Genomic DNA, 16,531 nt, shown 5'->3' with positions numbered 1-16,531 from the left:
CTGGAGCCTGTTTCAGATTCTGTGTCTCCCTCTCTCTCTGACCCTCCCCTGTTCATGCTCTGTCTCTCTCTGTCTCAAAAATAAATAAACGTTAAAAAAAATCTTTTTTTAAATAAAATAAACATTTTTTTTAAATCTCAAAAAATTTTAAAATAAATAAATAAGTCTCAACAGCTGAACCTGCCTTGTTCTGAAAAAAAATTAAGATCTCAATTCAAAGACTAGACAGCAAGGCAAACTACACAGAACATCTCATCAGAGAGTCATTGTTGATGCTCAATATGTATTATCCAAACATCTAGAGAAAATAAGTAAATAAAGCAGGATCTCTACTTTAGTCCTCATACCAAAAAAATTCAAAATGGATCAAGGGGTTACATGTTAAAACTCTTTACATCCTAAAAATACTAGAAGAAAACACAGAGGAATGTTTTTGTATGGTACTGGTATAAATGACTCTAAAAAAGACATAAAGCCTAAAATCTAAAAAGAAAAAAAATTTATAAAATCAAACATGCTTTAAAATTCTAAATTGTTAAAAATAATAATGAAATGAAATTCTAAATTATTTTAAAAACCTTAAAGTCAAACTTAAAGGACAAACTGGATTCTTTTCAGCACATGTGGCATCCAAAGCATCAATCCCCTCAATATATAAACAGCTCTTACAAATCAGTAAGAAAAAACTCAACAGAAAAATGAGCAAAGGATTCTACCAAAACAGTTGGCAGAAAAGGAAATACAAATGGCTCTTAAACAAAGATCCTCAGGAAACCTGGCTGCCTCTGTCAGTAGAGCATGCAACTCTTGATCTCAAGGTAGTAAGTTCAAGTCCTACACTGGGTGTGGAGCTTACTTAAAAAAATAAATTTAAAAAAAAATTAACAAAAAAGATGTTCAGCTTCACTCAGAATTAGATAATCTGAAAATGAAACTACAATGAAATACCATTTTCACCTATGAAATTCTCAAATATTAAAAAAACTGTAATACTGCAGGTTGATGAAATTATGGGTAAAACAGCCCTCTTATACATTACGGATGGTACAACTTCCAGACCAAATTGACAATATTTATCAAAATTGGGGCACCTGAGTGGCTCAGTCGGTTAAGCATCCAACTTCAGCTTAGGTCAAGATCTCACAGTCTGTGAGTTCGAGCCCTCCGTCAGACTCTGTGCTGTCAGCTCAGAGCCTGGAACCTGCTTTAGATTCTGTGTCTCCCTCTCTCTCTACCCCTCACTGGCTCACATTCTGTCTCTCAAAAATAATTTTTTTTTTAAATTAAAAAAAAAAAACCTAAATGTACACATTCCCTTTGACTTAGAAATCCCACTTTTAGAAATTTATCCTACAATACCCCCAAAGTGTGAGATGACATACATACAAAGTTGCTAACTACAACACTAGAATAGCAAAAGGTGGGGTAAAATATGCACTGGTAGGTTCAATCTATACACTGAAAAAGTATGCAACTGTGAAGACAAAAATGAGGTACTCTGATGTATTCACGTGGAGTAAGTTATGAGATGGAAAGCAGAATATGACAAGGAAATAAGTGACTAGGATTTATATGCATTGAATAATGAAAGACACATATTCATAACTGTGGTTCCAACTGGGGAAAAACGAAATGGCTGGGACACAGACTTTTTTTTCACTATATATCCTAGCATAGCCTCTAAGTATCATGTTCGTGTATTATCTATTTTTTTTAATGATTAAGAATAAAATTTTAATTAAAAAAACTAAAATCTGCCTAAGAATATTTTTGTGGGACTTCTCAAGTTTTTAAAGGAAATCCCCAAAGTCAAACCACTGCTGGGCACCACCTTTTCAATCAATGATTAAGAAGCATTGTCCAAACTAATGACATAACAGTATGCCTTCAGAGCAGAAAAACATTTTGTTACAATAGTCCTGGCAAGTAGTAAGTAACTTTTGTTTCCTTTTAGCTTATCTAGAGGTCATCTGATATGTATGTGTTATTTGTAATGAAATGATCTGCTCTACTGTAAGGCTTTTTGTATTTAAATTTTATTTTTATATCATTTTTCTATCTTCAATAATCACAGGTTTTTTCCTCCTTCTTTTCAATTTTTTCTCTTCTAATTTTGTCTCATTCCCTCCTTTGTACTTTAGTTCCTTCTGCTTCGGTTTGTAGGAACACTAACCCTATTCAAGAAAATATCTTGGGGCTCCTAGGTGGCTCAGTCGGTTGAGTGTCGACTCTTGGTTTCAGCTCGGGTCATGATCTTACGGTTCGTGGATTTGAGCTCCACATTGGGCTCTGTGCTGACTGCATGGAGCCTGCTTGGGATTCTCTATCTCCTTCTCTCTCTGCCCCTCCCCAACCAAGCCTCCCTCCCCCTGTCAAAAATAAATAATTTTTAAACTATATACCTTGTTTTTTATGTTGCAGATTAATAATCCCTAGAAACAGGTGGATTATTTCTACCTTATGGATAGTACCTATCACAATAATAGTTACTTCCCTTCTACTATAAAAGTCTCACAATTTTTCCTAAAGCCAGAGTCCTCTTAGTTCCCAAACATCTGCCCCAACAGAAGCCAAGCCCTGGGCTGGCAGCTGCCTCTCCAATGCTCCTTCTGCTTTTCGTTATGATTTCCAATGAGTCAACAGGAAGGTATTCTGAGTAAAGAAGAAATAGAGGCCTTTAGACAGGACTTTCCTCCACCCACAACACCAAAAAATACAGTTCTTGCCAAACGATCCGAGGCAATTTCCAATCCAATTTGCCACTCCTGTCTGCATGAGGTCATTATGTAAAAAACAAGCAACTGGGAAGAAGATATGCCTTTCTAGGCGGAATCACAAGCAAATCCCAGGTTATGAACATGAAAGCCAAACCAGAACTCTCTGGCCTCCCCAAAGTCACCATATTCAACTACATCACCTCTGCTGCAACCGCTCCCCCTTCCAAGGAAATCATCTTACCGAGCGAGAGTTAGGTCAAAAAAGTTAAACATACACATTTATCACAGATACCTATAAAAATCACTTAGCTAAGATTTTACGTTTGCTATATTTAAGATTTTACTTCAAGTAATCTCTGCACCCACTGTGGGGCTCCAACCCACGACCCCAAATTCAAGAGTTGCACGCTCCACCGACTGAGCCAGCCAGGCACCCCTATGTTTACTACATTTCTTATTAGCATGAATAAATCTTTCACCAATCATTTAACAGCTACTTATGTACGTCCATCACTATCTTTAGCTCTTCAGTAAATAAAACAAGTATAAAACAAAGTAAAAAAAATTTAAAAAAAGAGTCCAACACTAGTTAGACACAAAGCTACGGGACAAATCAGAGAACGGTCCTCACACAGTCAGAGTGGCAGGCAAAAGACTCTGCAGTAAGTGGGCAGGCTTGCCCATCAGACAGGTAGGCAATTAACACCTGTGGGAACCAGCAGATTTAATGGTGGACTTCAATGTCGCCCCTTCCGTGCCTATAGAGGTCAACAGCACTAGTGTCAAGTTGGGCTTGAACCCCACAGATAGTCACGAGGCCAGCAGACAAGTGATACTAATTCATTTTTTCCCCTCTTCAAAATAAAAATAATGCCCATCTCGCAGTAATGTTGTGTGTAAAGTACTTAATTACAGGCAGTTACTGCCGCTGTCATTATTTTTAGAAGCAGTGGTACTGCGGCAGCAAACTTGCCAGGTCTGGGCACTTGCCAGAACTGAAATCCGGCTCTGCCACTCACTAGACGGGCAAGTCAGCCTCTCCAAGCTTTGCTTTCTTTTCTGTTAAATGCAGATAAGAATAAGCACCTCTTTAAGAAGAGCTAATCACACGAATCAGCTAATCAGCTAATGCATACCAAGTGCTTAGCACAGCGACTCTCATATAAGTGCTCAATACACGGTATCGATAATGACGGTGAAGAGGCAGAGGAACATGATGATCTCGGGGCAGACAGAACAATGTTCTTCATCTTTTTTTTTTTTAATGTCTATTTACTTATTTTGAGAGAAGAGAGACAGAGCTCGGACAGGGGAGGGACAGAGAGATGCAGAGAATCCCAAGCAGGCACTGCACTGTCAGTGCAGAGTCCGACGTGGGGCTTGACCAAAGGAGCCACAAAATTGTGACCTGAGCGGAGATCAAGAGTTGGGGGTCTAACTGAATAAGCCACTCAGATGCCCCAGACAGAAAATATTTTATATCATGATGTCCTGGCAAATTGCAGGCTTGAGTTTTGGGTTGGTTTTGCTTTTTGGGTTTTTTTTGGGGGGGGAGAGGGGGGTGTTTCCCTTTAACCGTTGTAACCCTATTTGAAGTATTTGAAGTATTGAGATTTCTATAATAAAATGCCTTATTGGAAAATAACAATTCTTCCCAACATAGAATTTTAAGAAAAAATTTCAAAACAACATTCAAGCTTAAGCAAGCAAACTTTCTCTTCAAAATAAAACATTAACCAGATCTTTCATTTATATGTTTAAGATTTTTGATTCATGTTCTGTCAAAGCACAGGGATCAATCGGAATAGCAGGAGCTCATCTCGAAGAAAAACCAAGCGGCACAGTCCTGACTGGGTCAGGTGGGACACAGAACTTGTGCACTCGAGTGTCACTTTACTCAGTTTGCTCAAAGATATGGTCTCTAAGCAACCAGGTCCCAAATTTTAAACAAACAGTCCCGGTCATATGAATCACTTCCGAACGGTCTCACTTTGCCTACCAGCACTTTCTTACACAAATACTTCCTGCGAGGGGTTTATTTAGCAGTCTCAATTGGAAATAACCAGAAGCCATCAAATACCGCATGGCTTAAAAATGTTCAGAATAGGTCCTGCTACCAACAGATATCCCCAAATCGCTAAACTGTGAAGCAGAAGAAATTCTGCAGAAATCAGAGATGGGTCATCATGCAAAGCCAGAAAATTAAATTCCTAGAACATGCCAACTTAGGTCCCCAAATACATTTTTACTATTCTTTCATGGGGAACATTAAAATATACAAACACGATTGTTACTCTGACTCTAAGACTAGAAGAAATAAATGCCAAATTCAGTCAAATAAATAGCCCACTTAGCCCAATTAGACTTTCCCAATCTTGATGGGGGGGCAATCTATACAGTTAGCCGGCCTCTTAACACTGGTTTCCTGTGGTCACACCCACTCTGAGACTTACTGAAAATAAGGGGAACTGGTAAAGTATTCAACCCAACTCTTGGCTCCAACCTCCTTTTTTCCACCTGAAAAGAATGCTATATGTGTCACACTATTCTCCATGAACTAGAGACCATTAAATCTATTAACAAGAATAGAGAGGGAAAAGGAGTGAACAGTCCAAAATGAAAACTGCAATAAGACAAAGAAACTACCATTAACAGAACCAAAGGGGAAAAAACCAAGACAGTAGAAAAATCCAGTAAATCAAAAGATAGATGTGGGACACATATCTAGTCCTGATTTAACATAAACAGACAAAATGGAGAATAGCCATAAAACAAACTACAGAGATCTAACCTACCAACAGGTACCCCAAGACGGAACTAATGAGTCAGAACTAATTATTAGAGGTACAACTCCTTAGAGCTAAAACAAACACAACACAAAACAAAAACAAACAAACCAGAAAGATAATATAAATCAAGAGTCTCCACATTACAGGCAAAATTACTAAGCCAACATCAACTCTAATATATAACTCAAGGAAACTTTAAGAAAGAAGAACTCCACAAGTTTCAAATCATGGAAAATCGTGAGGCAAAAACAAAACAGAAAAAAGTCATTTGTCATGGAGCTAAAATCAAGCCAGCTTTAGAGGTTTCTAAGTTCTACACATTTTCTCAAGAAAAATGAAATATAGTTTACCATAAAAGAAGAGTGTAGAAATAGAACTGTACTTAATTTAATATTTGACAAAGTAGACATTGATTGCTAACAGGTTGTAAAAAAATTATTTTTAGGTGACAGAATAATTTAGGGGCTCCTGGGTGACTCAGTTGGTTAAGCACCCAGCTTCAGCTCAGGTCATGATCTCGAGGTTTGTGGGTTCCAGCCCCGCATGGGGCTCTGTGCTAACAGCTGGGAGCCTGAAGCCTGCTTCAGATTCTGTATCTCCCCTCTCTCTCTGCTCCTCCCTCGCCTGTGTGAGCTCGTGCTCTCTCTCGTTCTCAAAAATAAGTACTTTTTGGGGCGCCTGGGTGGCTCAGTCGGTTAAGCGTCCGACTCGGCTCAGGTCACAACCTCATGGTTTGTGGGTTGGAGCCCCATGTCGGGCTCTGTGCTGACAGCTAGGAGCCTGGAGCCTGCTTCGGATTCTGTGTCTCCCTCTCTCTCTGACCTTCCCCATTCATGCTGTGTCTCAAAAATAAATAAACATTTAAAAAAAATTTTTTTAATAAAAAAAAGATAAGTATTTTTTAAAAAGGCAACAAGAGGGATTTTTTTTTTAATGACAGAATAATTTGCATAAAATTTATTTATTTTGAGTGTGAGGGTGTGAGCAGGGGAAGGGCAGAGAGAGAGGGGCAGAGAGAGAGGGGGAGGGAGGGAGGGGGGGAGGGAGGGAGGGAGGGAGGGAGGGAGAAAGAGAGAGAGAGAGAGAGAGAGAGAGAGAGAGAGAGAGAGAGAGGGAGAGAATCCCAAGCAGACTCGTGCTATCAGCACAGAGCCCAATGAGGGGCCCAATTTCACAAGCCCATGACCCATCAGATCATGAGCCTAAATCAAGAGTCAGATGCTTAACCGACTGAGTCATCCAGGCACCCCTAAAATGACAGAATAATTTACAAACACCATGAGATTTAAAGACTTAGATTCCTAACAAAAATTAAGCATTAAATTGAAAAAAGCTAACAATATAAGACTTCACATTTTAGCAAGGCTTTGGAGAATTTGAACTATGGCTTTGAATTGATCAAAGAAATTGCAAAGAGAAAGATTAACATTTGAATTGCATAAAATTGAAAACTTCTGTACAGGGGCACCTGGCTGGCTCAGTCAGTATTGTGCGTGACTCTTGATCTCATGGTTGTAGATTTGAGCCCCACGTTGAATGTGGAGATTACTTAAAAATAAAATCTTAAAGAAATTTAACAAAATGAAAAAATAAAACTTCTGTACAGTGAAAAACCAAAATGGCAAATCAAGAGAAAATATTGGTAGCAAATACAACAGGAGGTTGACCATATTATAAGAGAGCTTATGAAAGTTAACATCATGACTCTATTAGACAACCTCATCCACAATGTGAATAAAATAAAAAAAAATTTTTTTTTAACGTTTATTTATTTTTGAGACAGAGAGAGACAGAGCATGAACAGGGGAGGGTCAGAGAGAGAGGGAGACACAGAATCTGAAACAGGCTCCAGGCTCTGAGCGGTCAGCACAGAGCCCGATGCGGGGCTCGAACTCACGGACTGTGAGATCATGACCTGAGCCGAAGTCGGCCGCTTAACCGACTGAGCCACCCAGGCGCCCCAAAATAAAATTGATAAACAAGTACATGGGAAAAATGTTTAAACTTTCCAGCAATCAAAGCAATATCATTTTAAACTGGAATAAGTCTAAATAAATTATGGATGTTATGTAACCACTGAAAATAGTAATTAAGACAACGATATAGCAATTAAAAGATCTAAATTTGTGAATACAACTATCTAAAAATTATCTACAACTTTTCCTTTTACTCAGGCCCTTTCTTTTTTCTTTATTATAAAATTCATGATCATTGTAAAAAGCATTTTAAATCTACCGAAGAGCACTAAAATAAAAAGGAAACGTCTTGGGGTGCCTGGGTGGCTTAGTCAGTTAAGTGTCTCTTGGTTTTGGCTCAGGTCATGATCTCACCATTGGTGGGTTCGAGCCCCGAGTTCAAGCCCGCTCTTCCTCCCTCTCTCTCAAATAAATAAACATTTAATGCAAAAAAAAAAAAAAAAAGAAAAGAAAAAGTCTTCTCACACCCCCCACCCCGACTCCCTAGACGTATCTTCTTATTTGAGTTTCCTGTGAAACACAAGCTTAAATCTGAAGTGAAAAAACTAAGGCCACAAACCTTTAGGACTTTGAAAGTGCCCAGAAAATTCTCCAGAAAAGTTTACTAATGCCTCATCACCTTTATGTTAAATCTGCTTTTGCCCCAAGGGCCAGGATAAAGAATACATTTACCCAGTGCCCACTGCATTTCAGCCACTATGCCAGGCACTTAGCCCTCACAGCACCTCCAGAAGATGCGGAGTATCTCCATTCTGCAAAGCACAGATTTAGGCTCACTCCCTCAAGTTAAACAACTTGCTAAACCCGAATCAGAAATCACACCTGCCAAAACTGAAAATCCTCACTCTTTTCACTTCGCATATCCCACTTCGCATATCCCAACAGCCAAGTTTTTTAAAACATTTCAGGTTTGTTTGTTTATTTTTTTTAATGTTTATTTTTGAGAGAGAGAGAGAGAGAGAGAGAGAGAGAGAGAGAGTGTGTGTTAGTGGGGGAGGGGCAGAGAGAGAGGAGACACAGAATCTGAAACAGGCTCCAGGCTCTGAGCTGTCAGCACAGAGCCCATCACGGGGCTTGAACTCACAAACCATGAGATCATGACCTGAGCTGAAGTCTGGACACTTAACAGACTGAGCCACCCAGGTGCCCCAAATGTTTCAGGTTTTTTAAATGTCTGTTTTAATTAATTATAAGTATTATGAGATTACTCATAATACTTATAATTACTCAGTATTATGAGTAGTATGACTTTTCTTAGTACCAACGATAGCTGACTGCCTAATACATACCAGATTACTCTCCATATTTCTTCACTGTAAATTTTGCTGAGTGTCTCAGCTACACCATAGGGTAAAAAGCAGTAAAACGCTTTTCTGACCACAGTAGGAACTAATCCTTCCGTTTGTGCAAAAGGCACTCTTAGCTTGAACAACTTTAATAAAGGCACTTTTAAATGCAACCAACTTCTTACCTCTGAGTCTATCCAAGGCAGGTGCACCAAGGTAAGTTTCAGAAAATAGAAGTGAGGTTTTCCATCTGTATCATCATTTTCAGAGTTAAGACTAAATCCCACCCCATACTTCACCTTGCTAATTATGAATACATGAATGTACCCGGCTTGTAGTCCCAATGTGCCATTAAGTAGCTATATCTATGTGACCCTCTGACTCACACAGGGTCTCATGAGGCAATTTAGTTTTCTCATCTGTAAAAGGAAAACATAGGTCAACCTCCTAAAAAATGAAGGGATATTCCTCCATTTGAGAATTGTAGAGGCTGATGGGTAAGGTATTGTTCTTCTGAATCCCCTCACCTACCCATTTTTTTTTTTTTTTTTCTTGCCTAATCTTAAATATCCTTAACTTGCTTTCATGATCATGGTGTGCCAGCCTGGATATATCCAGATGTTACTGAATTCTGCTCCCATGTAGAGATCTAAAGAGCCCATCCTAGAAAATGTTCAATGCCAACAACAAAGTCATATGCACAAAAGAGAATCTGTTCTCAAGAACTGCTTTTTTTCCAAGACACTGTTTCAATTCCCCTAAATTACAGAAGGAAGAGTGCCTGTTTAGTGCCATGCTCTTGTTAACAATGCGAAGTCTCTGCCAGTCTCCAACCAGCCAGAGCCCTGCTTTCCCTTCTACACGGGGCTGGGGGTGTGCTGGGGGGGGGGGGGGGGTATGCCCTGCCCCTTCAGGTAGCATATGGACACAGCAAGAGAAAGGTGGCCCATGACAGGTCTTGAAAGGGCATTACAGCAAGCCTCTGAAAGAAGGGACCCTTAACCTTCAACCCCAGAGAGTGCTGGGATTAACTTTCTTCCTGTGACCTTTAAACTAACTGAATTTTCTCCCGTTTCCATTTATACATTCTCCTCACTGCAGACTACGCGTCCTGCCCGGCCTGATATGTTCTCTTCCTGGGTCTGTTCACGTGAACATTCTGATCCTTCTCTGTATCACTTTCTCCTCTCCAAGACCTGAGCGCCTAGTGTAGCTCACATGTTCACACTTCGCCTCTCTCAACTAAGTGAAAATGCTAGTCGTCTCTACCATACAGCTATTCCACAGACCAAACAAATGTGAAGACAATCAGAACAGGCAAAAAGATCAAAATAAACCCACATTTTGGGGTGCCTGGGTGGCTCAGTCGGTTAAGCGTCCGACTTCAGCTCGGGTCACGATCTCACAGTCCGTGGGTTCGAGCCCTGCGTTAGGCTCTGGGCTGATGGCTCAGAGCCTGGAGCCTGCTTCCCATTCCATGTCTCCCTCTCTCTCTGCCCCTCCCCTGCTCATGCTCTGTCTCTCTCTGTCTCAAAAATAAATAAAAACATCAAAACTTTTTTAAAAAATAAAAATTAAAAAATAAACCCACATTTCAAGTCCTTGGTCTGCTCTGCAGCTCGTAACAAAAAGCCCTGAATCCTCAGATATTTCCTTAAAATAGTGACTTAATTTCCATATTAAAGCTACTCTCCAAAAAATAGGGGAAAGCAGAATCTATTCTCTTATTCCCAATCACTCTAGGTGCACACTTTCACGGAATCACTCCTAAATCTTCCCACTCAACCTTTCAGGGAAACATGACCCACAGCACACCCTCATTTCTCTACAAACACCCCTGCACTCACTGTCTCCACACACCGTCTTCACCCTCTCTACACAATCTCCTCTCTTCCCAGGGCAGAGCTCTGTTACAGGTACGGGAGAAAATGGAGTGCCCTGGGATACACAATGGAGCCACTGTACTCCAAGGTGGAGCTTCCAGGGGGAGGAGTAGCAGTACTAGAAATAGAACCGAAGGGGGAAACCTTTTCTCTCCTGGATCTCTCTGACCTTTCTTCCTGGACTTGGAAGGGGTGTAAATTCCAGACCCTGGGGCTCCTCCAACTCGGGAGGGGTGGAGGTGATGAAGGAAACAGGATGGGGGCCGATCCAAAAAGGCAAACTGGGCTTGCGCTAGAGGGGAAAGTGGGGCGCCAACAGCACACGGGGACAGCCCGGCTCACCAGGGTAGAAAACACAACGGGAGCTAAAGCCCCAGCTACGACGGGAGAGCATGTGATCTGTCCGTGGTTTACCTCAAACGCTTTTTAAGGGTGGCAGCAGCCGCTTCATACGGCCAGTAGGGATCCCAGTCTTCTATTCTCTGCAGGGCACCCCAGGCTTCTTCCTAGCCCCCTCTGGTAGTAAAATCTAAATACACGCTCCCAACTTGATTTTCTACTCAAAGCTTTCAACAACAACCACCACCGCATCCTGGGATTGCCTCCCTAAAATAAATCAGGCACATTTCCACGATGCCAGGCCAAAAGGACAATACGCCACTATTATACCCTCCCTTATAACCCAAAGCATAAAAAATAACGAGTATCACCAATGTCTCACTTCCTCGGTCACTTCCTAAGTATGCAAAAGTAGCCAACTAAAAAACACTGCAGGTGATCATGGATGTTAAAGGAAATGGGCTACTTTTCTATTCTGGAAAAAACACCTCAGAGGGACACCTGAGTGGCTCAGTCGGTTAAACGTCCGACTCTGGATCTCAGGGTTGAGGGAAAACTCCCAACAGAAAAGAACGGCCCTAGAGCAGATGGAAATGAGCAGACAGAATACGCAAAGAAGGAAATGTGATAGAAAGCACCATTCTCGTCAGGCTATCATAACGCAGAGCTCTAAAACTATTTTAAATCTTGCTTCTCAACTAAGGGGGAGCCTATCAGAACCACCAGAACCATTTTTTTTTTAATTTTTTTTTTTAACGTTTATTTATTTTTGAGACAGAGAGAGACAGAGCATGAATAGGGGAGGGGCAGAGAGAGAGGGAGACACAGAATCTGAAGCAGGCTCCAGGCTCTGAGCCATCAGCCCAGAGCCCGACGCGGGGCTCGAACTCACGGACCGTGAGATCGTGACCTGAGCTAAAGTCGGACGCTTAACCGACTGAGCCACCCAGGCGCCCCCAGAACCATTTAAAATATATAGGTATAGGGGCGCCTGGTGGCTCGGTCGGTTGAGTGTCCGACTCTTGATTTTGGCTCAGGTCATGATCTCACAGTTCATGGGTTCGAGCCCTGCATCAGGCTCTGTGCTATCAGTGCAGAGCCTGCTTGGGATTCTTTCTCTCCCTCTCTCTCTGCCCCCACCCCACGCTCACTGCTCGCTCTCTCTCTCAAAAAATAAATAAACTTAAATAAGATATACAGGTATCTGGACCTTCCAGACCTACAGAATCAGAGTCTCTATGGTAAGGCCGAGTTATCTGTATTTTTAAGTTCCCCGGGTGACCTAATGCACACACTTGGTTGAGAACCACTGTACGACTGCCTTTCAAAAAACTAATCTTCAGTCAAGAAAACTACAAGTAGACCATGCAGACTCAGGCTTCAGCTTCCTCACTGACATGAAATGGTTAAAGTGGAATAGGCGTTGAACTAGAGTAGCGGTGGCAAGGGAGTGGTAGCCAAGACGCTCTGTAAAAAGGGAATTTTACTGTGGAAACCCAAGTTTAAAACAAAAGCAGAACTGCCTCGGATGGAGGAAGGAAGGGAGTTGGGGTTCTTCCCTCTCATCCCCAGGTCACCGCAACAGAGACACAGGATGGCCTCTCATTCCAGCTGCGGCTTTCAAATTCTTTGACTTTCCAAAACTAGATCTAGTCCACAGTTTAAGTAACAGGGACCTAATCTTTTTTTTCCATGGGGCCCTTACACACTTCATATGAGAAACATCCCCTTTTCTTTTTTTTTTTTTAAGTTTATTTATTTTGAGAGAGAGAGAGCAAGCGAGCGAGCAGGGCAGGGGCAGAGAGGATCTCAAGGAGCCTCCACGCTCAGCTTAGAGCTGATGTGGGGCTCTATCTTGGGACCGAGATCTTGACCTGAGCCAAAATCAAGAGTGGGTCCTTTAACCGACTGAGCCACCAGGCGCCCCTCCTCTTTTCTAATCACATATTCACTTCCTGCTGTCTAACCTTCTATTTAGAAAAACAAGTGTTATTATCATTCTCCCCACCTAAATCACCACTAACCGCCCCCCTGTACCCAGTCTAAGGGAAGAGGTTTAAGCTCAGCAAAGAAGCCTGGATTCAAGACATCAGAATGCTGTTAGAGAGTCCCAGGGACGGAAGAAGGAAAACAGAACCAGGGAGGGGCACAAAAGGGACCATGTCTTTCGAGAGGAAAAGGAAAAGAGCTGAAAGGCTAACACTTGTAACTTCAGGAACACATGGATGTTTGTTGTATTGTTCTCTGGACTTTCCTAAAAGTGTTTAAGAGCCTCAGAATTAACAAAACAAAAATACTCTTGTTTATTAACACTACTGAAACATCCTTGATTTTCACTGGACTTTGATCACAAATACCTTTCATTACCCCATGCTGGCCTTTTCCACCAAAGCTCACACGTAGGAAACAAGATCTGTAATTATATCTACCTGCCCTGGGGCCTTGCAAAGGAATACCAGCACCAAAACAAAACTGAACCACTGATAGCAAATAGACACTCTAAGAGTAAGACCACCAGGTGTCCCAGCATCTGAAAAAGGAAAACCGCCCTTGTACGTTCACTTCCCAAAAAATGCAGAGGATGGTGACTCCGGTAAACTTTGAATACTGCCAAACCGGTGGACCTTTCCCCAGAGTCCTACCAAGAGGAAAATGAATCCAATTCATATATAAATCAAAACCAGTGAAACACCAGGCTAAGAACTTTAAACTTCAAAAAATGCTATTTCAAAAAAAACCAAAATGCTATTTCTGGGCCACCTGGCTGGCTCAATCATAAAGCCTGTGATTCTTGATCTCAGGATCCTGAGTTCAAGCCCCGTGTTGGGTATGGAGCCTACTTAAAAAGACACACGCAAAAGAAAAGTTTGGGGAAAAAACCCCCACAAACTGCTATTCTCCCCTACAGCTCGTAGTGCCCCAAAACATGCACGATACGCATAAAACCAAACACAGATCTGGGAATTTTTCAGAATACATAAGCGCCCATCAGAGTTTCACGATAAGCTGCTATCGAGGCCACTTGTTCCCGCGAATAAATACCCTACCTATACTTATTCCTTCAAACTACCAGCCTCCGACAGTCACACCTAGGACATATTCAAAGAGATCTTTATCTGTGTTCACATCACAACAGCTCCCTTCTCTGCAGCCGGCCAATCCTTACCTCTTTGCTTCTTCCAAATGACAAAGGTACTCATAAGCCACATTCTGACGTCTCCTTTCGTCCATCTCCTCTGCAGTGAGTCTCTCATTATCCAGGACAGCTAAAACATGAAAGGAAGAATGTAAACACAAGAATCTGTAACCCTTCTGACAGATAAAAGAAAGCCACGGCATCAAATTCCTGTTAGTCACCTGGCAGGTCAGGGTAACCTGTGGACGTGTGGATGGCCAGATGCACTACGAGGACTTTCCTAAAACAGGAACTAGGGGGTTTCAACTACATTCGTCTTACCCTTTTGTTAAAAGTGTCATCATACAGACTTGTACGAAATTTTAGTACAAGTTTGTTGAAACTTGACAAATACTGAGTTGAGATTTTGGCCCAACTCTGTTCTGGTCTATCTACCAGACTCTCTCCCAATACAGAGCTGAGAGTGTTGTTTTCCCCTTGTTTATTAATAACCCAAGGCAGCAGTCATTGAGAACTAAGTGGCGGTAATTATGTGCAACGCCTTACATGCATTCTCTCACGGAAGTCCCACAACAATGCTCTGATTATCACTCCCATTTTACAGATGAGGAAACTGAGGCCGGGTGCTCTTAGCTCTACCGCTAATAAGCGGTTGCCGGGCCTGGATTCCAACCCAGGCAGTCTGTCTCAAATCTGCCAACTTCATGGGCACCCGGGGTATGGCATCGACTCCTGACTCCTTGGGATGGCATTCAAGGCCTTTTCCAATTTGGCCCCAACTACTTCTGGAAACTCTTCTCCCTCTCCCCACCACTGTGTGCCCTACCCCGCTCGGCCCCCACCACTCCGGGCCCTTGGTGCTCTTTCCCCCAGCCTTGTCTCTCGGACCCCACGCTGCCCAACGTCACGCAGCATCCGCCAGAGCTCCGTTCACGTGTCACTACCTGCGTTCTTACTGCCTTCCCCCCGCCCCTCCGCCACATCCACCTTCCTGCTTTTGCCCGGCTGGCTCAGCATCTTTTATCTTTCTTACACCTCGCTATCATTAGCTCGTACACCTGTCCTTCTCTGATTGAGACGCTCTTGGCAGGCAGGGCCTGCTCTTACTAATTTCACAAACGTGACACAATGCCTCACACCTAACTGTTGAGTGAAATTGTCCTAAAAGCGGACCATCACTCTCACAAGAGAAAAGAAAAACGAAATCTCAGGATTCCAAAGGACCCTCCTGCGGCCAGCGGTAGCTGGGCCGCCTACAAGCTCAGTGCCGTCCCCTGGACGGCTACAGAAAACGAGGTTCGGAAAAATGAGGAAGTCACAGGGGTTCTTTTTTTTCTTTTTTTCTTTCTTTTTTTTTTTTTTTTTTTTTTTTTTTTTTTTCTCTCTCTCTCTCTCTCTCTCTGTTTTAATTTTTGAAAGCCTGACCAGGGAACGAAGCCCGAGCAAGGTGAAGTGGCCCGCCCCGGGCCGCACGTCTCCGCTGGCCCGGGGCCCCCCGCAGGTCCCGACCCCGGGTCCACGTCGCAGGCGGCACCCGGGGGCAGCGCCTCCCCGCGAAGCGCGAGCGGAGCCCAGCGCTCCGGGACACGCCCTGCCCCGGCCTCCTGCCACCTCACCCTAGGCCGTCTCCCCCAAATCTCGGCGGCGCTGCGAGGCGGGAGGCTCTGGGTGGGGCCCCTCGCGTCGCGGCGCCCGGGCTCAGGCGAAGAGGGCCGCCTGCGTCCCCGCCGCCGCCGCCGCCGCCGCCTCCGAGCCCAGGTCGCGCGCCTCGCCGCCCCTCCCGCCCGCCGCCCGGCCCGGCCGGCTCTTCCGGGTCCGCGCGGCCCGCAGCCGCCCTGCCGCGCCCGCCCGCCCGAGCCCCCCGGGAAAAAGGCGCCTCGGAGGCAGCGAGCCCGGCCCCGAAGCCCCCGCGCCGCAGAGCCCCGCACTCACAGCCATAGTGCGGCCGGACCACGCCCAGTCCGTCAACATCGTCCGTGGCGGACATGGCGGCCGAGCCCGGGTCTCTGCTGAGGAAGCGGTGAGACCTTGAAGGCGCGGCCGACGGCAGCTGCGGCTCCTGCAGAGTGCGCGGGCTGCCTTGCTCCCTGAGGCCCCGCCCCGCCCCGTCGGCCCCGCCCCATCCGACCCCGCCCCTCCGGCCCCGCCCTGCCGCGCCTCGCCCTGCCGCGCCGAAGGCAGCTGGGGTGGGGGCGGGGCCCGAGCCGCTCAGCCCCGCCCAATCCCCGCCCCTGACGGTAACGCCCTCAGGAGGCGGAAGGAAGGGGGCGGAGCCCACCCGTCCCCGGCGCTCGCGGTCCTCCTCGCTCCGCGGGAAAGGCGGCCCCCGCCCTGGAGCCCTGCCCTGCCGGCCGCCGCCCCACCGCACCTCGGGGACAGAGAACGCCGCCTAACCGAAACAGCAT

The 16,531-nt window shown here is 44.3% G+C and overlaps 1 protein-coding gene across 1 annotated transcript in view; it reads right to left on the bottom strand.

The window, feature by feature from the left end:
• Positions 1–16,205, bottom strand: part of IQGAP1 (IQ motif containing GTPase activating protein 1) — a 100,867-nt gene extending 84,662 nt beyond the window's left edge. Inside the window, exons 1-2 of the mRNA XM_042988003.1 lie at positions 16,059–16,205; positions 14,157–14,256 (exon numbers count right to left, since the gene is read on the bottom strand). Coding sequence (XP_042843937.1) covers positions 14,157–14,256; positions 16,059–16,113 — 155 coding nt within the window. The 5' untranslated portion in view covers positions 16,114–16,205. The remainder of the gene's footprint in view (positions 1–14,156; positions 14,257–16,058) is intronic.
• Between the last annotated feature and the right edge of the window lie 326 nt (positions 16,206–16,531).

The sequence above is a fragment of the Panthera tigris genome, chromosome B3 (assembly GCF_018350195.1).
Source record: "Panthera tigris isolate Pti1 chromosome B3, P.tigris_Pti1_mat1.1, whole genome shotgun sequence".
In the NCBI taxonomy this organism is placed as follows: domain Eukaryota; kingdom Metazoa; phylum Chordata; class Mammalia; order Carnivora; family Felidae; genus Panthera; species Panthera tigris.
This window is presented reverse-complemented; position numbering and strand designations above follow the sequence as displayed.